The following is a 24,245-nucleotide window of genomic DNA, read 5'->3' as shown; positions in this document are numbered from 1 at the left end:
GGTGAAGCATGATGTTAGTGAAGTGATCGACTCAGCATCTTGACTAAAACGTGGAGTGAGAAAATTACATTAACAGACAAGTGAGTAAAGATGAGGAAGAAATTTCCCTCTACTACCCCATGAATAGACCCAATTCACACGCATACCAGTCTTGAGTCTTCCTTCCATTATTGTTCCACATGGATCAATAATTCAATATGAATTAGACCAAAAAAAAAAAAAAAAACTCGAAATATGAATGCATGAGCCATTAGGCCCTATAAGAGTATAACTTTGTAAGACCATGCAGGCTAGCACTTGTACTTCTCACAAGCAAGCAAATACATAGAATTCAAAATTTGTAGTACAGTACTAGCTCTAGATTTCCTCTTACTAATTATTATGCTGCAACTCTCTATGGTGGTTGCAGTGGCTGTGATATTAGCCGCTGCAAAAGCAGCAGGGGCTCAAGCAGCCGGCGCGGCGCCTCAAGCCAAGCCTGGCTGCAAGAGCCAATGCGGTAATCTCACAATTCCATATCCGTTTGGCATAGGTGATGGCTGTTACCTGCTACCAGAATTTCGCATCACTTGTGACGAAGCCACCAAACCGGCATCAGCAAAGTGGACGAATTACGACATAAGCATTGCTGAGTTTTCCATTGAAGAGGGTGAGTTGCAAATAAAGCAGGACGTAGCCACAGACTGTTACGACACTCGGGGCAATCCAGACAACAGCACTAACCCGTCCATCTCGCTTGAGCTGCCTCCTCTTTACACCCTTTCTGATACCAAAAACAAGTTCTTTGCCATTGGCTGTAACGCTTTAGCAATTTTTGGAGGCGACCGCCCAAACCCAGGCCCAGACGAAGATCCGTTCATAGCCGGCTACAGCGTGACCTTATGCGACAATGATCTTGGTAAAGTACTTACCAACTCTTGCTCTGGCTTTGGCTGTTCCCAAACTAACATCCCTACTGGAGTGCAAAATTTTTCGGTGGTTTTGGGTCCCATGGAGTGGGATAACAGTGACAATCGAACAGGTCCATGGTTCTCCACGTACCCATGCAGCTACGCCTTCATTGTGAATCAAGACAACTTCACCTTCTCCCCCAATACCAGTTTTGAACAACTGAAAAGCACAAGCTATCTTCCAGTTGTTGTTAATTGGGCCATTGGGGATGAGCCATGTGGTGCAGCTGATCAAAATAGCACCAATTCCTCGTGCAAGGCAAGTCAAAGCGAGTGTGTCAACCGAACAGTCACTGGTGGTCCGTCTGGTCACCTTTGCAAGTGCTTGACAGGCTACGAAGGGAACCCATACCTCCCTGATGGTTGCCAAGGTCTCTGATCTTTATATATATATATATATATATATATATATATATATATATATATATATATATATATATATATATATATAACACATATATGCGCGTGCACACACACACCTATTTAATATTTACATATGTACGTTGCATATCTTAAAGGGAGCTCTATGGTAGGATCTTACATTTAACACTAAATGTAGGATCCTCACTTTTATATAATTTTTTAATAATTTGAACCGTCTATTTTTCAGATTTTTATTTATAAATTATTCTTGTAAAAAATTAATCAAATTGAAAATTATTTACTTATCTAACTTTGATCAAACAAATAAATTGTTTTATCAAAAAAAATTTTGTTCGTGTATTTATATATAATATACACATACACACATGATAAATATATTAGTTGTTGCGCGCAGCTCGAAAATAAACTTCAAAATTGAGGATTTTACCTTATGATCTGTGATATATGGGTTTTGCTTTCTTTTCAGATATTAATGAGTGCATACCCAATCCCTGCAATAATGGAACGTGCCAAAATTTACCAGGAAACTACTCTTGTTCATGTCCTAAAGGATACAGAAAAGAAGGCAACACGGATTGCATAAAAAACAATCCGACATCAACGAACCGCATTCTGGAGATTTCGTTGGGTATGTACCAGCCAACTACCTTGCTATTTACATATATATATATTAGGGCAAACCATGTACTATTTTGAAGCTCCCTATATATATGATCATATCTAATTAATTAAACATCAACCCCTGAGAAATTAATAAAGCAGAACATGTATAGTTATTCATGATTTTGAAAACAAAAAGTAGAACAAAGTAAATAAATAAATAATAAAGAGCAAATTATCCGTAAGTATCTCAACTATACACTGATTTTTAATTTAGTACCCTAATTTTAAAAACTTTAAAATTGGAACCAGGTGCATCAAAGACAACAATAATATCCGGCTTATTATTTCATTGGGTATGCATTATTTACATATTAATTAACACTTATTTATGATCATAGCTATCTTAAATTTTTTTATTTTTTTATTCTAGAGGATGTGAATTAAACTTGAGTGGAGAGGACAAATTCTATGGACTTTCAACTAGGCTACCCAAAACCTAAATTTCTTTTGAGCATATAGTTTTGCACCCAAACCTTTTTCTTTTTGAGGATTTGGCACCGAAACTTATTTTACTTGAGCTACCTTTGTATTAAAAAAAAAAAAAAATCTAACCTACAGTTCACCTAGGTTTTATCTTTAAAAAAATAAAATTAAAGAAAAATAATTTTCAGTCAAAGGCTAGTTTTTTTTTTTTGGTAATCGAGAGTTTCCTGAGCCATTTTTCGCACACTAGACTAATTCTTTAGACCGGTCAAATTACTGAAAAAGGATTGTTCATTTTTCAATATTTTGACTAGACTTTCAATTTTAAAAGTTTTCCCCTAGGTACCTATATATACGTGTTTCCTCTGTTTTTCAATACTAGCCTTTTTAACAAGCTTAGCATAAAATAGATAAATGTTTTCATTGTGTCATTGTGATACACAGAATCATACTTGCTCTCAATATATATTACTTTGTCAAAAAAGTCTTTGCGTTAAAAATAACAAGCTAGTTAACTAAAACAAGATGTTTTGATACGCTATATGCCTATTTTTTTTACAATCTATCTCTAACATCCTATCCCCAGTAGAATATACATAAGCAAATTGTAAAATAAAACTTAGTAGTGATTTTTCAATTATGTGCAGGTGTCAGTGTAGGCTTCTTGGTTTTACTGGTTGGAATTTCATCGATATATGGGGGATTGAAGAAAAGAAAGTTCATGAAACTCAAAGAAAAGTACTTCAAAGAAAATGGTGGCTTATTGTTAAAACAACAACTTGCTAGCCGAGGAGGTTTTATGGAGACAACAAAAATCTTTGCTGCAGAAGAACTTAAAAAGGCTACAAACAATTACCATGAAAGTAGAGTCCTTGGTGAAGGAGGTTATGGAACAGTTTACAAAGGAATATTACCAGATAACAAAGTGGTTGCTATAAAGAAGTCCAAAATTGGTGCCCCGACTCAGAATGATCAATTTGTTAATGAGGTGATTCTTCTTTCACAAATCAACCATAGAAATGTTGTGAGGCTATTAGGCTGTTGTTTAGAGACAGAGGTGCCTTTACTAGTCTACGAGTTCATCACCCATGGCACTCTTTTTGAGCATGTCCATAACAAAAAAGGCAAAGGATCATCATCACTTTCATGGGAATTACGGTTGAAGATAGCATCAGAAACTGCAGGAGCATTGGCATACTTACACTCCTCCATTTCCATCCCAATCATACACCGAGATGTGAAAGTAACAAACATACTATTAGATGAGAATTTCACTGCAAAAGTGTCAGACTTTGGAGCTTCACGGTTAATTCCTGCAGATCAAAATGAACTATCAACTTTGGTGCAAGGGACACTCGGATACTTAGATCCTGAATATCTTCAGTCCAACACTCTTACAGAGAAAAGTGACGTTTACAGCTTTGGAGTTGTCCTTGTGGAGCTACTAACAAGCAAAGTGGCACTTTCATTTGATAGGCCTGAGGCAGAGAGAAACCTTGCGAACTTCTTTGTTCGTTCAATGGAAGAGGATTGCTTGATTCAAATTCTTGATGAAAACATAGTGAATGAGGGAAATATTGAGACAGTAGAACAAGTGGCCAATCTCGCAAAAAGATGTTTAAGGGTAAAAGGGGAGGAAAGGCCTGGCATGAAAGAAGTGGCGATGGAGCTAGAGGGAATCAGAATCACGACAAAGCATCCATGGGGGGGACAAGCTGATTTCTGTGGAGAAGAGGTAGAATACTTGCTTGGGTCAACTAATTCAAAGGCTTGCATTGTCAATGTTGGAGGTGATGGTGGTTCTACTGGTACAACTAGGGGGTATGACAGCATGCAAATCCAACAGTTAATGGCATATGATGATGGGCGATGATTCATTGACTTGCTACGAGGGTCAAGTATTTATCTGTTTTATTGTATTGTAGGAAATCTAAACCAGCATTTAATCTGTTGCAATTTGATTTTGATCAGTCTAGTGATGTATTTTAGCAAATATATATGTTAGTATAGTGTAATGTTTCAATTGTATTGCAATGCCAAAGGGTGTGAAGCTGTATCAACGTAAGGCAATACGTACTACTCTAAAGGCTTTAATTTGTTGCATATAATATGACAAAAGAAGTCATTCATGCTTAACTTCAACTCACCAAGTTCACGTTTAGACTTCAGTATTGCCATTTGCCCAAGTCTATTGAAGGATTCAAATTTATGCACTTTAATGAAATTCAGTATTGCCATTTGCCATTTACCGAAATTGAGGGTAGGATTGGAGGTCGGTTGACCGTTGATGGTTTCCTTCTTGTTCACCGTGGGCCTATTGGGCTAGCCTGACCTTCCTAATGGAAAGATTGAGATTGGGCCTTGTTTTTATAAATCCAGCTCAATGAGATGAGTCATCAATCAGTTGGGCTGTAATTGGGCCTTGTTTTAATTATATCTAATTAGGAAGAGGTCATCAATCTTGAATGCATATGCATGGCTTTCAAAGGCTTTCAATTTTTTTTTTTTTCGGAAAAAATATTTTTAGTCTTTGTATTTTACTCCGAAAACATATTTAGTCTTTGTAGTTTCAAAACTTTACCTTTAATCCCTATATTTTATGTTTTTGCAATATGAGAACAATATTAACAAACTCAAAATTTCAATTTTTGTTTAAAAATCAAATTGAATGTTACATACAAGGAGTGTAATTTCGATTTCGAGGAAATTTTCGATGGAAATTTCGACGGAAATTTTCGCGGAAATTTCGATTAAAATTTCGATTTCGATAAAATTAGACAAAAACGACGGAAATTACTATCAAAATACGGAAATTTTGAATAAAACTTGACCATATGTTTATTTAACATATTATCTACTACATAGATAAAAAATATTGAAGAAACCAAATTATATAGTAGGTTTCATATGATATAAGGTGAATATAATGCGCGCTGGATGCAAATACTATTAGAAAAATGGGTCACTGATTAATAATTATATAAATAACACTTCATACCCTAAACCCTAAACTATATACCATATATCATGTAAGGCTATAGCCATCCATATACCCTATACCATGTAAGGATATACCCTCTATATATATACCCTATAAGGCTATACTCTCTATATACCCTATACCGTATATTATTAAATTTACTCAACCCTATCTCCTAAACCATAAACCATCAACAATAAACAACTCCCTAAACCCTAAATTATATTAAACTTATATACTTACAAACTTATATAAAATTATAAACTTAAATACTTCATAGTGATATTTAGTTTATAAACTTATATAAAATTACTAAACCCATATTATAGTTTTTCTATAAAAAAAAAAAACCATATTATAGTTTATATTGTTTTAAACTTTTAATTAGGTTTTATTACATTTTTAATACCCTAATGTCTGACAAAAAAACATATTGAAATATGTAATGTATATAGTTTTAGTACAAAGTTTTTAATTAAATTAGTTAATACCCATAAATTATGTAATTATGTTTTTTTTGGTACAAAAATTATATAATTATGTTTATATAGTTGTTTAGTTTATATATTTTTTATTATTAAATTTTTCATACCGGATATTTCATACCGAACTCTAAAAAATTATAAAACCTATTAGGCTATTATATTATCTTAGTATTAAGAAATAAGAACAAAGCAGAGCAAAACTGAAACTCTCAACATTAATTCCAAGTTTCCAACTTTTCACTCCCACTACTAAATGCTTTTGCATGCCAAGTTCTTCTCGTAACTTTAACTTATTGGTGCCAGTGCCAAAACTCTTAAAAGCCAGACAAAGATATTTATTTTTTGGTCATCCCCAGCCAAAGATATTTGGGTGGTTGCGCATTTATACAATTCCTTGGTTCCACCAATTTGTAATACTAATACAGTAATACAGTAATAGACTAATACCCAATATGCTAATGGACAAAAAAAAGTAAAACCCACCCGCTTAAAGGCTTACAGCTAAAGCCTTTCCCAAAATAAAAAAGCTAAAGGCTAAAGCCTTTGAATAAGCTTATAAGCTTTTGAGTATATCTTAACCCTAGTCATCCTGTTGTGCCGCCGCTCCTCTCTCTCTCTCTCTCTCTCTCCCTCCCTCCCCCTCCCTCTCCCTCTCCCTCTCCCTCTCCCTCTCCCTCTCCCTCCTCCTCATCTTTGTTTCTCAGTTCTCTCTCTCCCCTCTCTCTTTCTTGCATCTCCGTCACCTCAGTCTCTTTCGCCGTCGATCTCGGTCACGGGGAGAAGCCGGTCGGGAGGGGGGCTAGGAAATGCAGAGAAGTCGCCGGAGGAGGGCTGAGAAATGTAGAAAAGTCGCCGGGGGGGGCTGGGAAGTGTAGATAAATCACTTGGGAGGGTTGGGAAATATTGAAAATGCCAGATGGGTTCGAAATTTCGACGAAATTTGGGTGAAATTTCGCCAAATTTGGGTGAAATTTCGTCAAATTTCGTCGAAATTTCCCTTAAATTTCGCCGAAAGTTTACAAAAATACACGTGTGGCAGCTTCGAAATTTCGGCCGAAATTTAAGCGAAATTTCGCCGAAAAATTATCGAAAATTAATGGGTATGTTATAAAATTTCGGGGCTCTTCAAAAATGAAAATTTCGCCGAAATTTTCGAAATTACACTCCTTGGTTACATACATGATTCTTTGTCATTTTTTAATGAAACTCACGAGTTTATTAGTTTTAATTTGAGAAAAAATTTTATTTTGGTTATAAAATGTTCTTAAATTACAAATAATATAAAACACAAAGACCAAATGCGGACTTTTGAAACTACAAGGACCAAATTTTTTTTTGGGATAAAACATAGGACCAAAATTTTTTTTTTTTGCTTTTTTTTCTTCATTAGGGGGAGAGATGATCCAACTTGGGTGCATAGGAGTAATTCTATATCCATTCCAACTGAGTTACTCGATCCAACAATTGCAAAGTCTTCCAATTCAATATACAAGATAGTTTTTTTCAGTCTAATTATTATAGTATATTAAATTAGATAGAGAAGTATTCTAACACTGTTAGGTTACTTATTTTCTTTTCCGTTAGGCTTTTTTGCACTAATAGCACCCAAACTATAGGGGATATGTAGATTTACCACCAATTTCTTTTTTTTACAATTAACCGCCCAAATTTTATCAGATGTGATAATGTGGCACCTACAGCCACATGTTCAGTTAAATCTTAAATTTTTGTCCCAAACTTCTCATTTTGTCCTTGAGCACAATAACAAAAATAAAATTCATTTTAACAAGTATTTCTATATTATTATAATCATAAACCTGTTTTTTTTTTAAAAGTGTCTAATTTAAATAATTTTTCCTTTAAATTATATTTCCAAACAACTAAATAGAAATAAAAAGAAGAAAAACAAAAACTATTCCTGTTTTTTATGAAACAAAATTGTTACATCTACATTATTCGCCTCTAAATTAGATTTTTTAAAAAGGTGCTCTATCTAAATAATTTTGCCCCTAAATTATTTTTGAAAAGAAAAAAAAAAGTTATATCTAAATAAATTTTCCTTAAATTAAATTTGAATTAAAAATAACTTTTTTAAATGTTAATTATATGGATTGACCAAAATACCCTTTGAATTAACAAAAAAAAATTCACAGTAAGTGTCACATTGTCACATATTGTAAAGTTTGGGTGCTTGATTGTAAAATTATTTTTTTGGGGTGGTATAGTTTGGTGGAGTTAATGCAAAAAACTTTTTCCGTTATATTAATACAGTTGATACCTGGTTGTTATGTATTCTAATGTTTCGATTAAGTAATATTTTAATATCTAGCTGAAGTCAAAAATTGATTTAAATATGAATAGAAAAGGATGAGCCTTGTACAGTTGTGCCTGGATGTAAACAAAAACAATTACCACTGCAACAAATATGGCTTAAAGCCACCTTGAATTGAAACTAAATTGAAATTAGTGACCAATGCCATTTTTTTGAGTTACCAATTAATACTTTAGTTGTTTTAAAAAAATTTAGTGGAGTTAATAGTTATTTTATGATCCACTAATTTGTACAATAGTTGACTAAGAAGTAGCTACACAAAAATAGCAACCAAACTTGAAAATTGGTGGGAGATTTATTCCTTTCCCACAACAATTCCAACTGAAAGAGGCAAATGTGGGATTAAAAAGTTGTCTTAATTATCCTTTTTTTTTTTTTTTTGTAAGAGACTTAATTATCCTTTGCCACTTAAGGTTTAAAACTAATTTTAGAATGGTGATTGGAAAACGCCACCAGCTACCCTTGAGAGACATTTTTCAACTCAACTGTATCAGGGTTTTAAGGGTAATTTAGTAACTTTCATCCTAGGGTTACTTTCAACTTCAAGACTTCAGATATTTTTCTTACTTCCTCTCAACCCGCCTCTCTCTCTCTCTCTCTCTCTCTCTCTCTCTCTCTCTCTCTCTCTCTCTCTCTCTCTCTCGATCGAACTGGTTCGAGCAGAATGTCGTCCGGCGACTTTGCCAGCGACACCACCCTCAAACTGATCGTCTCATTCTCTTCTTCGACTTGGTGATATCTGATTTTCAAAAAAATACAACAAAAGAAGATGGTTGAATTTCAATAGGTTTGATCGGGACAATTTGCCCATTTCGACGACGGCGTGATGTCATACCACCACCATCTTCTTCTCCTCGTCATGGTGATTAACCTGATGACCTCCGATCATTCACCCGATCACCATGGCCGGCCGATCGAAACTCTAGAAATCGTGACTTTTCAGTGCCGATTTCCGGCGAGTCCGACGAAGGATGGCGGCGATTTCAAATTGGGTTTTATCTACATTGGGAATTTCAACATCTCATTCCAATTCGGAATTTTCAAATTTCTTTGATTTTTTAGATTTTTTTCGGAATATTACATTTTTGAAACTTTCAGATAATGATTAAATTAATTACCCCTGATTAAAAAAAAAAAGTAATTACAAGTACAAAAATGTGAGTGTTTTGTTAGAATTTATATTATTATGATACACATATATTTATAATATACATATGTTTATAATTAGTCATCTGTTTTTAATATATATGTATGTGTATGTTTGAAACAAATAAAAAATTATTGAAACATATAGTAGAAAACTTAAAAAATGATAAAATATTTAATATAAATACCAAATAAATTTGGCATAATTTATGAAATATCGGATCAGAATGCCTTAGGAAAATTTCAGATCAGAATTTATAGAAACATTCCAATTCCAATCCAATTTTTTTCTGAATTTTTGGATTTCGGCATTTTCAGATTTTAATCAAGCGTTCCAAAATTGGAAATTTTCGAATTGAAATCAGTCGAATTTGGATTTTCCAATCTAAATCACACCCCTACCACTAGCCCATTCCCATTAAAAAAAAAAAACTCTAAATACTTATTATAGAAAATTTTGAAATTATTTTCCTATGAATTTATAAAATTGTTTGTTTTAAAAAGAGATGCTTTTGTAAATTGGTTTAAGGTTTTATTTTGACAAAATTAAATGTTTAGATTTTAAACGATCTTTTGATCTAGTTGGATAGGGCTCGGGAGTACGAGCGCGTAGACGGAGCTACAACCATCAAGTTTTGGGTATTTTAAGTTAAAGAGCAATTTTGTAAATTCGTCAGCTAGGGTTTTACTATAAAACCTAACTTCAGCATTTTTTTTCTCATTTTCCTCCTCAGCAGCCGCACACCCCCTTCTCTCTCTCTCTCTCTCTCTCTCTCTTCTCTCTAATCTGTCGTGAGCTCTCTCCGGCCATCTCTTCATCGTCCGACAGCCATCGCCGGCAACATGGACTCCAATCGACTTGTCTCTTCTTCCTCTCTCTATTCCTGCCTTTTGATTGCCCAACAACCCAATGAAAACATGGATTTAAACCGAACCTGAACCGGCCTTCTTCTCCGATGGGTCACAAATTCCGGCGACCTCTTGCCATCGAGTTGGTCCCGAAATCTTCCCCTGGGTGAGCTGAGTTCAATGGTGTAAACACCCAGCCCGTTCAGCCGCCTTACGTGATGGTTCGAAACCCTAACAGCCCTGACCCTCCTCCGTCATTTCTGGCGATCTAGGCGGCGGATTCCGGCGATCTTCATCGGGGTTTACTCCTCTCCTCTGTTTTCATTATAATTTTTTTTCCTTATAATTTTTCTTTGTTCTCATTAAACTTCTATGTTCTCATTATAATTTTTTTTTCATTTGCAGGTCTCTACTCTCTAGATCGATTTTTGATTTGGTATGGTTGTGTTTGTAATATTTTTTAGTTATTTGCAAATTGTACAAATCTATTTTAGGGTTTAGTGCAAGTCAATTTTCGGATTATAGTATGGTTGTGGAATTAAGTTCTATGCAATATTGGTTCAAAAACTTTCTTTGTATAGTATAGTATAGATTTCGCATTGTAAAGTTGGTTGAGAAATTCTCTTTTGTATTGTGGGTATGTTAGTGATGGTTGATGTAATGTAGATGACAGGTTGGTATCTTCATTTGTATTTGTAAATCAGTTGTTAGATGGATGGTTGGATGTAATCAATGAAGTTTATGTGATGCTTTCTGCCATGTTCTGCTACTGAATTTCCATTTTATCATTAAGTGTAGCACTAGTGTTTAAGATGTATTAAATGCAAGACAGGAAAATTAAAGGATTGTTAATTATAGCAGCTCAATAATCATGCAGTGAGTACTGCAAGATTTAATGGAATGCATATATAATTGCTTTTATAACTAAATGCTACTGTAATATTTGAACATTGGTGGGAGAATTGCTTTTATCCACTATTATACTTGCAACTACCTACAACATTGGTGGAGAAATAAATTGTCAGCAGTGTTAGATAGTTTTTGTCTCCAAATTCCACCATTCCAAAAAATTGGTTTGGGTAGTCAGTTTGCCACCCCTTTCTCTGCAACTTACTGCTTAAGAGTGACTGCAGGGTGGCTATTGATCCTTCAAACTAATTTTAGTTGCTGATACATCAATAGATAACATAAACCAATAGTGGATTTAAGCAACAAATGGTGTAGTGTACTTGATTGTCTAAAAACTTTCAGCCCCGCGCGGATGCTTCGCCATATAATAATAGATCGACCCAGTTCCCAACTATCCAAATCCCATGAGTTACTTGACATTTCATCCCTTGACTCTGTCCACTACATGGCTTGGTCTACTATTATTCATTTACTTGACTTTTTGGAATATTCGATCAGTTCCCTATGTCATCGAAGGCACATTAAAAACCATTTTGAAGTACCCACATTTGCTGGATGGCCAGCCCAAAAAGCAAAGATTTACACGTTCCTTCCCTGTTTAATTTTTACTTTATGAAAGCAAGTAGAGCATAACACTGATAATAGTATTGAAAATTCCAGGAAAGTTTTTATAAACATAATTTAGGTTGAGAAGTAAGCTAAGAAACAAGAATAAAAACCTTAAGTTGAAGCTTACAAACACTTCTTACAAGAACAAAGTTAGATTTTCATCAGAAGCAGGAATTCCTATGAAATAATTAAATGAACATTGTTTATCATTAACAGATAAATTAAGGTAATCTCATTGCAAATGGGATGTTTAATTTATTAAGAACGACATATAAACGTACCTTGATCAACAATATTAACAGACAAATGAGTAAAAATGAGGAAGAAATTTCCCCTAATTAAACCCCAATATGAGGCCACGTCGCACGCAAATCAGCTGTCTTCCTTCCATTATATAATTCCATATGAATATGCCTATAAATTAAAGGCCAGGCTTTGAGACATTAGCCAATACAATAGTTTACTCTATTCCAAGCTCGTACTAGAAGGAATTAAGTGGTTGTCATGGGCTTACCTTGGAGGAGTATGCTTATCATGCAACTCTCTTTCTTTGCTAATATTAACTGCATGCGGCTGCTGCAACAACAATAGCAGCGGCTGAGGCCCAGCTGCCTCAAGCTTTGCCTAACTGCCAAACCCACTGTGGTAATCTCACAATTCCATATCCATTTGGCATAGGTGATGGTTGTTTCCTGCCACAGGGAAATAAAGACTTTGTTATCGTTTGTAACAAATCTATTGACCCCCCAAAAGCAGACTGGGCGGGTAGTGGTATCATTGCTACTAACTTCTCCCTTGATGAGGCTGAGATGCAGATATTACAGTACGTAGCCTATGATTGCTATGACGACATGGCTCGGAGAACGAAACACAACAGCCCTTATCTATCAGTGCCTCCTTTCACCATCTCAGATACCAAAAACAAGTTCATTGCCGTTGGGTACGTGTGACACTTATGCAATTTTCCAAGGCTTCCAAGGCGAAGAAGAGGTCATAACCGGCTGCATGTCCGTGTGCAACAGCCTCAGCAGCGTTGATCAGGACTCTTGTTCTGGCGTTGGGTGTTGCCAAACGAACATCCCCATTGGACTAGACAATCGTAATGTGACACTGAGTAGCTATAACAATCATACCAACATAACGTACTTTAATCCCTGCAGCTACGCCTTCATTGTGGAAGAAACCCAGTTCACATTCTCCAATACAAGTTTTCAACAATTGAGCAACATAAAAGAGCTTCCAATGGTTCTTAATTGGGCAATTGGGGTAGAGCCTGATCCGTGTGATGAAGCTCAAAAGAGGGTGAATTTTACATGCAAGGGAAATAGCACGTGTGTCAACCCCCAAAATCGGAATGGTTATATCTGCCAGTGCTTGCCAGGTTACCACGGGAAGTCGGGAACCCATACCTCCCAGGCGGTTGTCAAGGTGATCCAGCATCCATCTTTATTCATATTACACACACATCTAATATAAATACATATGACACTTGACGCACCTAGGAAAGATCAAAACTAGGATTCAACCTTATAATATGTGTGATATATATATATATATGTATATCAGAATTGATCTCTCGCTCACCATAGAGCGAGGATTTCCCCGCTCACCTACCGTTGAATTTGATCTAACGGTAGATTTTAATCAAAAAATCTAGCTGCTAAATTATTACTTTTAAGATTTATAATTCAAATTCAAAATAAAAAAATAAATTATAGCACTAATCAAGGGATCTGTACTCCACCAAAACACGTTCTTGGAAAAAAAAAAAAAAAAAAAAAACAGCCCCCATTGCTTTGCCTCCTCCTCTCTTGTACGCCCATCTCCACCATTATCTCCGGCACCTCCTCTGCTGACTCCGGCGACACCTAGTTTCTTTTGTCGGCGTCATCCATCTCTTTCGGCGTCCCGATCAACGTCACCTGGTATTCTCTTCTCTTTTTGGGTTTCTTCTTCAGTTTAGTTTTGTTTTATTAATTTCTTTTCTTTCAATTTTTCTGGGTTTCTCTTAATCGATTTCTCATTCATTTAAATTTAGACTTTCTTAATTGATTGTCAATGGTTAATTTTCTTTGTTGTTGTTTATTTTCAAAAAGGAAAAAAAATCAAGATTATGATGTACTTGCGTTGTTGTTTTGACATGTTTAGGTAAAAAAAGATATAAAAGAAAAGAAACCAAGTTCTTTTATGTCTTTTATGTGCTGATTGTTTATATATTTTGAGGCATGAATATGATTTTTCCATTAGCAAAGTATGTTGGAAATCTGGGAGGTGGACTTAGTAAAAATCAACACTTTGGAGAACATTATTCCCACTGTATGATAGCAAACTTTTTGGTTTTTGTTTTCTTTCATTTTCCAGTGATCACTTATTTTCTTTATTACAGAAAAAGTGGAGAAGTCATGGAAAATTCATCAGATGAATTGATGTATCCTAGGGAAGAAGTTTATATCCCTCAAGTTTCAGATGATAAGAAGCCAAAAGTGGGGCAGGAATTCAAGTCATTGGATGAGACTTTTGAGTTTTATAACAATTATGCATTGAATGCTGGGTTTAGTGTCAGGATTAGTAAGCATAAGAAGAATGGAACAAATGTGATTGATTGGAAAGAATATGTATGTTTTAAGGAAGGAGAAACTGATGAGAGATGGAGGATAAAAAAAGTTGGGAAGTCTACACACATCGAAAGACAACGAGGGAATGTCCGAGAAGGATGCAAAGCAAAATTAGCTGTGGTTTATAATGGATCGAATTATGTGGTTAAGACTTTCATAGAGGGACACAATCATCAACTTTCATCACCAACAAGAGTACACTTATTAAGATCTCATCGTGGTGTATCCAATGAAAAAAGGAAGTTGGTAAAACAATTGACGAGTGTGAACATTCCATTGTGTCAACAGTATGAAATCTTAGAGACACAAGCTGGTGGTTATGAAAATGTTGGGTGCACTGAAAGAGACGTAAGAAATTTTCAGCGAGATGAGAGAGAGAAACTCAAGGGTCATGATGCAGAAATGTTATATGAATACTTCAAATCAGAGCAAGATAAGGATTCAGATTTCTTTTTTGACTTTCAAACAGATGAGAGTAATAGGTGGCTCGATGCTTTTGGGTTGACTCAATTGGAAGAAGAGCATACAAACACGTTGGTGATGTAGTTGTATTTGATACCACGTACAACACTAACCGTTATTCGATGATATTTGCTCCATTTGCAGGTGTTAACCATCATGGGCAAACCACAATTTTTGGATGTGCATTTTTGAGTGGTGAGACTTTTGAATCATTTGTTTGGTTATTAGAAACATGGCTTGTAGCAATGCCAAAGGGTGCCCCAACTGTTATAATCACTGATCAAGATCCAACAATAAGTAAGGCTATAGCTCACGTTTTGCCAGAGACTTTTCATAGATATTGTATATGGCATATTTCAAAGAAATTTCAAGAAAAGATGGATTCTATCGTTCATCGAGATCACTATCACCTTTTCAAGAAAGCCATATGGAATTCTGAGACTAGAGAAGAATTTGAAGAAGGTTGGTTAGAAGCTCTAGAAATAAGTCAGCAAAGAAGTAATGGATGGTTGCAAACAATGTATGAATTGCATGACAAATGGGTTCCTACATATGTTAATGAATACTTTGCAGCAGGGATGTCTAGCAGCCAAAGAGCAGAATCAATGCATACATTCTTCAAGCGTTATTGTTCAAAAAATAACTCTTTGATGGATTTTATCACTCGTTTTAATAGGGCAATTGCTCATTTGAGGCATTAGGAATTGATTGCAGACCATCAAGATATGAATGAGAAACCTAATATGAAATTAGGGATGCCGATGGAGAAGCACATGGTAGATGTGTATACCAAAATCTACTTTTACAAGTTTCAAAAGGAGCTTTATGATAGTAATGGCTACATGGTGAACCTCACAAGCGAAGATGAAAATTATTGTATTTATGAAACACAAAGGGTGTTTGATAGAAGCTCTAGGGTGCGAACCCTTGTGCATGATAAGGTATCAAATATGGTGAAGTGTAGTTGCAAGTTGTTTGATTTCTAAGGTATTCCGTGCAAGCATATGTTAGCATATTTTCGAGTGAAACAGATCATGCAATTGCCAGAGAAGTATATTATGCAAAGATGGGCAAGATTTTCAAGAATTGGTAGTGAAAAATGTAAAAGGCAAGATGGTGCAGATAAGTCACTAATAATGAGACACATGAGTTTGTTTCAACTCGCAACTGTTCTAATTGATGAGGCTACAATCTCTGAACAATGTACTGAACTTGTACAAGAATCGTTTGAAGGGCTTGCTGAAAAAGTTAGGACGATGAATTTGAGTTTGGTTGGAGAAACATCTTTTATCAATAATTACTACATTGACAGTTCTGAAAAACAAAGTTTTATAGATCCTCTCCAAGTTAAGGCTAAAGGTTCTGGAAAACGTATGAAATCTTGGAGAGATAAGACGAAAGAAAGAGCAAGGAGGTGTCATGGGTGTGGTAAAGTTGGGCAATCGCATGATAAAAGAAAGTCCATTGCTTAATAGGTATCTGGTTGCATTCTCTGTATCTAATTTCCATTTTTTTATTATCTGAGTTTGCTCATTTTGTTAAATATTTTGGGTTTGCTTCTAGGTCGTCTACAATGGACGACAATGTTGATGAGGATTTTGGAGAAGAATAAACTACAAATGAGGAGTTGCAGAGAGGGATGCTACTAATGTAGAAGTCTTCATGAGAAAAATTGATATATGTCACGATGGGTGGATGGGAAAAGAAGTTCATAATTAGATTTTCAATTGCTTATTTGTTGAATATGACTTTTTTTTTTTTATGACAGTTATTTCTTTGTTCAAAATGACAGTAATTTTGCAGATGAACAATTTCTATGAATTAAATACGAGCTCTAATTATTTACCTTAATTTCTAAGATTTATCTCTTTTCCTCAACTTCAACAATTTCAACAAAATTTAAATCCAATAATATTGTGCAGGCTATTTGTATGTGATGAAAACAAGAGATTTGTACATCCAATATAAGTGAATTTTCACCATCACTCAATTGACAAATTAGAACTCTTAACAAGCCTTTTCATTTAAGTATGTGATTAATTTGAAGTTTGAACAGCTCTCGGTTGCCTCAAAACAATTACATGTAAAAACTTGGAATTAAAGAACATTGAGCTAATACAATTCTAAGATTACAAGAGCAAAAGCTTATGCTTAATTAGGTAATGTAAGGAATGGTATAAGAGGCTTGCTACTAGAAAGGAGAAACAAGCTCTGTGCGTTTTGCCAACTCCAAGTCTTTGAACTGAAACGGTCTAGAGATTGCTTGGAGTAGCTTTGAGCAATACCCCATCTAGTGAACTGCTATAGACCTTTGGTTTAAGTGCACCAAACCATACAACTGGAGCACTGTGTACTGGTGTACTGGGTTGCTGATTATCTCCAATCATATTGGGTCCTAGGCAAGTTGGTTTGACTTGCCTATATTGGTCATTCAACTCCAATACCTAATAACAAAAGAAGAGAGTGTAGACAAGAAAACACATATCATTCCAGGAGATAAAAAATTGAATAAAATGTTGATTCAATTGACAACATCAATTTAGTCAAGTACTGATTCATCTATTCAATTGACAACATCAATTAGTCTAATGCTGACTCCTACAATCAATTGGCAACATCAATTTAGTCTAACTTAAAATAACATCAATTTAGTCTAATACTGACTCCTACAATCAATTGGCAACATCAATTTAGTCTAACTTAAAATAACATCAGTTCAGTACTCACCTCAGATTCTCATCAATTCATTCAGGCCATAAAATTGAAATCAAAATTTTATTCATAAATTTTTAGATTAGAATTGAAACACTCTATTTTCGATCCGATCCGTCCAAAATACACTCCTAATTTTAGTGATTGCATGAATGCATGATGTTAGTGAATTCAGCATCGATTCATCGATCGTGACTTCACTGCTTGTGCTAGCGAGGCCTGCTGGACTTTTGGCACGCATTCGCATATTGACAATTAATGACCGAGTCCAGTTCCAACTTCCAAGCTAGTGGCCAGGATGGTGATTTATTAGGGACGACCTAAATGTGTTCTGAGAAAATTACATTAACAGACAAGTGAGTTGACCAATTCACACGCATAATAGTATTGAGTCTTCTACAATAAAAAGCCAGGCTTGCTTGCTAGTTGCTAGCTACCACACTCAATTACGTTTGCTCATAAAATTAAATTGGCCAGGCCAATACAATAGAAAGAATTTAAGTGGTTGTCATAGCTGACATGGGAGGATTATGCTTATCTTGCAACTCTCTTTGCTAATATTCACAGCAGCTCAAGCCCTGCCTTAATTGGCCAAGCCTAACTGCCAAACCCACGTGTAGTGTCCGTGGTCGTATATGAGAATCTACCACGTGCATTGTCCGTGGTCAATGTTATATTCAACCACGGGCAATGTCTGTGGTAGATGACCGCGCTAATCTACCACATCCTAATACGTAACGGGCGGCCCGTCCGTGATTAATTTAAATCCACCACAGACATTGCCCGTGGTAGATGAGCTGTTTTTTAGTAGTGCCAGTGTGGGAATCTCAAAAATATTCCATATCCATTTGGCACATATGAACAAAAGAATAGTATGAAACTCACCCTTCCCAAGCCAATCATATCTCTTAAACTAAATCTAAGAGTTAATTATAGCATTGGTACATGAATTATACCTCGAGTATCACTTTAGTCCATGAATTTCATTTTGGAATTCTGGAATTCATGAAATATTACACACGTATCACTATAGTCTTTTTTGTAACTTCTGTTATATTTTTTGAATAAAACACTTATGTGCCGTGCACGTGACCTATATTTAAGGGGCATTTTCATCTTCACAGTGCCCTGCCCCTCCTCCAACGTCTCATCCTGTCCTTACACATTCATCTCATCCTTACCCATGTGTTAGTTGCTTTCTTATTCTTCTCAATAATTTTAAAAAATATTGTCTGCAGGCCTATTACCAAGAAAAAAGAAAGACTTAATTAGCTCCTTGGCTTATTGACTATTACCATATACCAAGTGGGGGGAATTGGGGGGTTATGGGGTTATAGGAAATAATAGAGACGACTTCAATGTGATGGTGATGGTACGTGGCCGGCTGGGTTTCTGGTGCGTAGGGATGCTCAAGTTTTTTATTAAATGTAATATAGTTGGTTATTTAATTATAATTTAAAAGTAGTTTGCTGTTATTGACACTCAAAAAAATCATTTTACACTTTAATTTAAAAAATAAAAAATAAAAAAAAAGGTAAAAAAAAATTTTTATATATTAAAGCGTGATGACTTTTTTAGAGTGTCAATAATAACATTCTAAAAGTATTATAAATTTTTATTGTTTTTTTTTATCTATGTAAGCATTAAAAGTGAGTTGAAATTGTCACATAATTAATCTTGATGAAAAAACTAATAGATATGACGGAAAATGCCTAAAGCGAGATTCATAAAAATATTTAAAGAATGAAAGTGAGAAACATAGCATAATTGGAGAATCATTACGTAATATTTGTTTTGGTCAATGGACGTCAACATCGTGGCCAGCGGTCGCTTATTGACTATTACCAAGTCCAAATCCAAGTGGGAAATGTGGGGTGTTGTTTTATTAGAGACTACGTACCTGAACGTAGATTGGAAAATTAATTTATAGAGTAAAGATATGCAAGAGGAAGAAATTTCCCAAAAACCCAGGACCCAAGTACGCACATATATATACCAGGCTTAAGTTTTGGTTATAATTGCTACAAATAAAAGGGCAGGCTTGCTTGCTTGCTAGTTGCTACCACCTACTTTAGTGATCATCATGAGCATTAGCCAATAGCCCAATACGTACAATACTAGAATTGGAAGTAAGTGGTTGTAATGAAGCTTATCATGCAACTCTCTTTGCTAATATTAGCAGCTGCAACTACAACAGCAGCAGCTCAAGCCCTGCCTCCTCAAACCATGCCTGGCTGCCCAACCCACTGTGGTAATCTAACAATTCCATATCCATTTGGCATGGATGAAGGTTGTTACCTGAATGATACATTTTTCATCAATTGTACCTCTGACGGATCGGCATATTTGATGAAAGGCAACCTCCGTGTACTAACATATCCCTTGATGAGGGTGAGCTGCAAATACAGAACTATGTGGCCAGAGATTGCTATACGAGCTCGGGAGAACGTTCTGACCACAACAAACCCTGGTTGTGGGTCGATCCTCCCTACACCATCTCTAGCACCAAAAACAAGTTCATTGCCGTGGGTTGTGACACTAAAACATTTATTGAAGGTTACAGAGGTAAAGACAGGCTCATAACAGGATGCATATCCTTCTGTGACACCCATGAAAGCTTTGATCAGATTGAGGACTCCTGCTCTGGCGCTGGGTGCTGCCAAACTTCCATCCCCAAAGGACTCCAAAATGGTACTATCAATTTGAGTAGCTATTACAATCATACTTATGTATGGGACTTTAACCCTTGTAGCTACGCCCTCCTTGTGGAAGAAACCCAGTTCAAATTCTCCAACAAAAGTTTTGAACAACTGGAAAAGATAAAGGAGCTTCCACTGGTTCTCAATTGGGCAATTGGGGATGACCCAGACGGCCCAGCTGACCCATGTGATGCAGCAAAAGAGAAGGAGGATTATGCATGCAAAGCAAATAGCAAGTGTGTCAAGTCCACCGATCGGAATGGCTATATTTGCCAGTGCTTGCTGGGTTTCGAAGGAAACCCATATCTCCGAGACGGTTGCCAAGGTGATGCATGTTATATCTTATACAATATGTGGTTTTATATATGCTTGTATATATATATATATACATTTCCTAGTTGTTGCAGCTGGGAAAGCTCAAAATTGGGATTTTAGGTACCATATTAATTAATGTGTGATATATATGGCCGGGTTTTCGGTTGTTTTCAGATATTGATGAGTGCAAGATTTATCCAAAATCCTGCAAAATTGGGATGTGCAAGAATAAACCTGGAAATTATTCTTGTATTTGTCCCAAAGGTTACAAAAACGACGCGAACGGAACAAGTTGCATCAAAGACAATTCCAATAATCAATCAAAGACCATCCTGCTCATTATTTCATTGGGTATGTAGTATTTAAATATCAATTAACATGCATTATATATATATGATCATAGCCTAAATTTTCTTTTGAACAGTTATGCACCCAAACTTCTTCTTTTTTTGGGGGGGGTGGGGACGGGTGTAGAACCCTAAAAAATTCTAGAGTTCTTGTAGGTTTTTTCTTTAATCTATTTTTAACATCATGTCCCCAGTAGAATGTACATAACCAAATGTAAAATGAAATTTGTGTTGTGATTTTTCATTTATGTGTAGGTGTCAGTGTAGGCTTCTTGGTTTTACTGGTTGGAATTTCATCGATATATTGGGGAATGAAGAAAAGAAAGTTCATGAAACTCAAAGAAAAGTACTTCAAAGAAAATGGTGGCTTATTGTTAAAACAACAACTTGCTAGTCGCGGAGGTTCTGTGGAGACAACAAAAATCTTTGGTGCAGAAGAACTTGAGAAGGCTACAAACAATTACCATGAAAGTAGAGTCCTTGGTGAAGGAGGTTATGGAACAGTTTACAAAGGAATATTACCAGATAACAAAGTGGTTGCTATAAAGAAGTCCAAAATTGGTGCCCCAACTCAGAATGATCAGTTTGTTAATGAGGTGATTCTTCTTTCACAAATCAACCATAGAAATGTTGTGAGGCTTTTAGGTTGTTGTTTAGAGACCGAGGTGCCTTTACTAGTCTATGAGTTCATCACCCATGGGCCATGGCACTCTTTTTGAGCATGTCCATAACAAAAAAGGCAAAGGATCATCATCACTTTCATGGGAATTACGGCTGAAGATAGCATCAGAAACTGCAGGAGCATTAGCATACTTACACTCCTCCATTTCCATACCAATCATACACCGAGATGTGAAAGTAACAAACATACTATTAGATGAGAATTTCACTGCAAAAGTGTCAGACTTTGGAGCTTCACGGTTAATTCATGTAGATCAAAAAGAACTATAAACTTTGGTGCAAGGGACACTCGGATACTTAGACCCTGAATATCTTCAGTCAAACACACTAACAGAGAAAAGTGACGTTTACAGCTTTGAAGTTGTCCTTGTGGAGCTACTAACAAGCAAAGTGGCACTATCTTTTGATAGGCCTGAGGCAGAGAGAAACCTAGCAAGCTTCTTTGTCCGTTCAATGGAAGAAGATCGCTTGATTCTAATTCTTGATGAAGACATAGTGAATGAGGGAAATATTGAGACAATAGAACAAGTGGCCAGTCTGGCGAAAAGATGTTTGAGGGTAAAAGGGGAGGAAAGGCCTGGCATGAAAGAAGTGGCGATGGAGCTAGAGGGAATCAGAATTACGGCAAACCATCCATGGGGGGGACAAGCTGATTTATGTGGAGAAGAAGCAGAGTACTTGCTTGGGTCAAGTAATTCAGAGGCTTGCGTTGTCAATGTTGGTGGTGATGGTGGTTCTAGTGGCACAACTAGAGGGTATGACAGCATGCAAATTCAACAGTTAATGCCATATGATGATGGACGATGATTAATTAATTGACTTGCTGCGAGGGTCTAGTTTGTATTATTGTATTGTAGGAAATATAAATCAATATTAGTCTGTTTCGATTTGATTAGTATAGTGATGTATTTTAGCAAATATATACGTTAGTAATATATGTGTTGCAGATAATATGACAATTGAAATCATTCGTGCTTAACTTCAACTCCCCAAGTTCAAGTTCAGACTTCACGCACTATTGCCATTTGCTTAAGTCTATTGAAGGGTTCAAATTCATGCACTTTGATCAAATTCAAATGGGCAAACAAGCAAACAAATTCGACTTCATTTAAATTTAAACAGAAACGACTTATTTATTCTTTCTTTTACTAACTTTATAGGACAAATGAAGCCCAAACGCAAAACACAGTTTAATGAGAGTTGAAGAAATTTTCCATTGGAAACAGAAATAAAGCAAAACACAGACAAATTTCGCTTTGGATTCCTGTCCTCGATTCTCTCAGCGACCAAACAGAGGAAGGGCAAAGCAATAAATGCATTACTAAACACTAATACACAGCGCGAGTAGAAAAATCCTACCTTTGTTCCGTAGAGTGGGAAGCTTCGGCTACGAGAGCCGACGCAGCGGGACAGAGAGGAGGAGATGGAGGGTGGAGAAGCATGTGGAGCGAAAACGACACCGCATTCTTTGTCTTTGATTGTTTTTTATGTTCAGTTGACCGTTGGTTTGGGGTCAGTTGACTGTTGATGGAGGGTAAGGTTTGCTGTAGGCTTGTTGGGCCAGCTTGACCTTCCTAATGAAAAGATTGAAATTGGGTTTTGTTTATAGCCCAGCTCATTGAGACGAGTCCTCCTATGTGTTTTGATTTTTCTATCATTTTATCTCATGGATATTTCATAAGTAGATTTAGTGTAACATAATTTTTCACGTCTATGAATTTTATTTTGGAATTTTGGAATCCATGAACTATTGTTCAAGTATCACTTTAGTCCTTTTTGTAATTTCTGTTATATTTTCTATCTAAAACATTCATGTGTCGTGCATGTGACTTATATTTAAGGGGTATTTTCGTCCTCATAGTGCCCTACCCGGCCCTTCTCCAACGTCTCAATCAGCTCTTACATTTTTATCTCACCCTTACCTATATGTTAGTTGCTTTCCTATTCTTCTCGATAATTTTGACTTCTATTGTGTGCAGGCCTATTTGCCAAGAAAAAAGAAAGACTTAATTAGCTCCTTGGCTTATTGACTATTACCAAATACCAAGTGGGGGGAAGCGGGGGTTATTGAGTATTATTAGTGTATTACCAAGTGGGGATGTATATATTCCATTAATTGCATTTACTAGGAAATAATAGAGACGACTTCAATGTGATGGTGATGGTGGCCGGCTGGGTTTCTGGTGGATGTCCGGGGATGCTCAAGTTTTTTATTAAATGTAATATAGTTGGTGAATATATTTATACTTGAGCCAATTTTGTCTCTTAATTATTATTTTTTAATTATGCAAGCATTAAAAGTGAGTTCAAATTTTCACATACTAATCTTAACAAAAAAAGTAATAGATATGATGGAAAATGACTAAACTAAAGTGCAACTCATGAAAATATTTGAGTATCTTAAAATTTGAAAATGAAATTGAAGAATGAAAGTGAGAAACATAGTATAATTGGAGAATCATTACTATAGTTAACCAAATAGCAAAAGTAGAAACTATGTTTGTTTTTGGTCAATGGATGTCAACATCGTTGCCCGCGGTCGCTACTGACCATTACCAAGTCCAAATCCAAGTGGGAAATGTGGGGTGTTGTTTTATAACTTTTATTAGGGACTACGTAGCTGAACGTGGATTGGAAAATTAATTTAATTGAGTAAAGAAATGCTGTAGGCTTGTTGGGCCAGC

At 35.8% G+C, this 24,245-nt stretch overlaps 2 protein-coding genes and 2 pseudogenes across 4 annotated transcripts; all 4 read left to right on the top strand.

Annotated features, from left to right (window-relative positions):
- The first annotated feature begins 366 nt into the window (after positions 1 to 366).
- Positions 367 to 4,446, top strand: LOC147297247 (wall-associated receptor kinase 1-like). 2 transcript variants are annotated; one of them, XM_086230183.1, is made up of 3 exons: positions 367 to 1,321; positions 1,801 to 1,962; positions 3,068 to 4,446. In XM_086230183.1, exons 1-3 carry the CDS (start codon positions 382 to 384, stop codon positions 4,291 to 4,293), a joined length of 2,328 nt encoding a protein of 775 aa, XP_086086309.1. In that variant the 5' UTR covers positions 367 to 381; the 3' UTR covers positions 4,294 to 4,446. The 2 variants fall into 2 exon arrangements, with proteins under 2 accessions (XP_086086309.1, XP_086086310.1); XM_086230184.1 differs by lacking the exons at positions 367 to 1,321; positions 1,801 to 1,962 and adding an exon at positions 2,239 to 2,290.
- A 7,853-nt stretch (positions 4,447 to 12,299) lies between these two features.
- Positions 12,300 to 13,223, top strand: LOC147297246 (wall-associated receptor kinase 2-like; annotated as a pseudogene).
- Positions 13,224 to 14,132: 909 nt separating this feature from the next.
- LOC147297245 (protein FAR1-RELATED SEQUENCE 5-like) lies at positions 14,133 to 15,508 on the top strand. Its single transcript, XM_086230611.1, has 2 exons — positions 14,133 to 14,820; positions 14,952 to 15,508. The coding sequence occupies exons 1-2, from the start codon at positions 14,133 to 14,135 to the stop codon at positions 15,506 to 15,508; spliced, it is 1,245 nt and encodes a 414-aa protein (XP_086086737.1).
- Positions 15,509 to 20,590: 5,082 nt separating this feature from the next.
- On the top strand, positions 20,591 to 22,459 carry LOC147297244 (wall-associated receptor kinase 1-like; annotated as a pseudogene). Its single transcript, XR_015124060.1, has 2 exons — positions 20,591 to 20,884; positions 21,136 to 22,459. The product of XR_015124060.1 is annotated as a wall-associated receptor kinase 1-like (transcript).
- The last annotated feature ends 1,786 nt before the right edge of the window (positions 22,460 to 24,245 follow it).

The sequence above is a fragment of the Dryas octopetala genome, chromosome 1, assembly GCF_963921425.1.
Source record: "Dryas octopetala chromosome 1, drDryOcto1.1, whole genome shotgun sequence".
Classification (NCBI taxonomy): Eukaryota; Viridiplantae; Streptophyta; class Magnoliopsida; order Rosales; family Rosaceae; genus Dryas; species Dryas octopetala.
Note: the sequence above shows the minus strand (reverse complement) of the source record. Positions and strands in the feature narration are given on the sequence as shown.

Excerpts from the sequence above, each read along its gene's own strand:
- LOC147297247 (XM_086230183.1), top strand. The coding sequence starts at position 382 with ATGCTGCAACTCTCTATGGTGGTTGCAGTGGCTGTGATATTAGCCGCT. Across the intron at positions 1,322-1,800 it reads CCTCCCTGATGGTTGCCAAG|ATATTAATGAGTGCATACCC; the intron begins GTCTCTGATCTT and ends CTTTCTTTTCAG. Across the intron at positions 1,963-3,067 it reads CATTCTGGAGATTTCGTTGG|GTGTCAGTGTAGGCTTCTTG; the intron begins GTATGTACCAGC and ends AATTATGTGCAG.
- LOC147297245 (XM_086230611.1), top strand. The coding sequence starts at position 14,133 with ATGGAAAATTCATCAGATGAATTGATGTATCCTAGGGAAGAAGTTTAT. Across the intron at positions 14,821-14,951 it reads TGACTTTCAAACAGATGAGA|GTGTTAACCATCATGGGCAA; the intron begins GTAATAGGTGGC and ends CTCCATTTGCAG.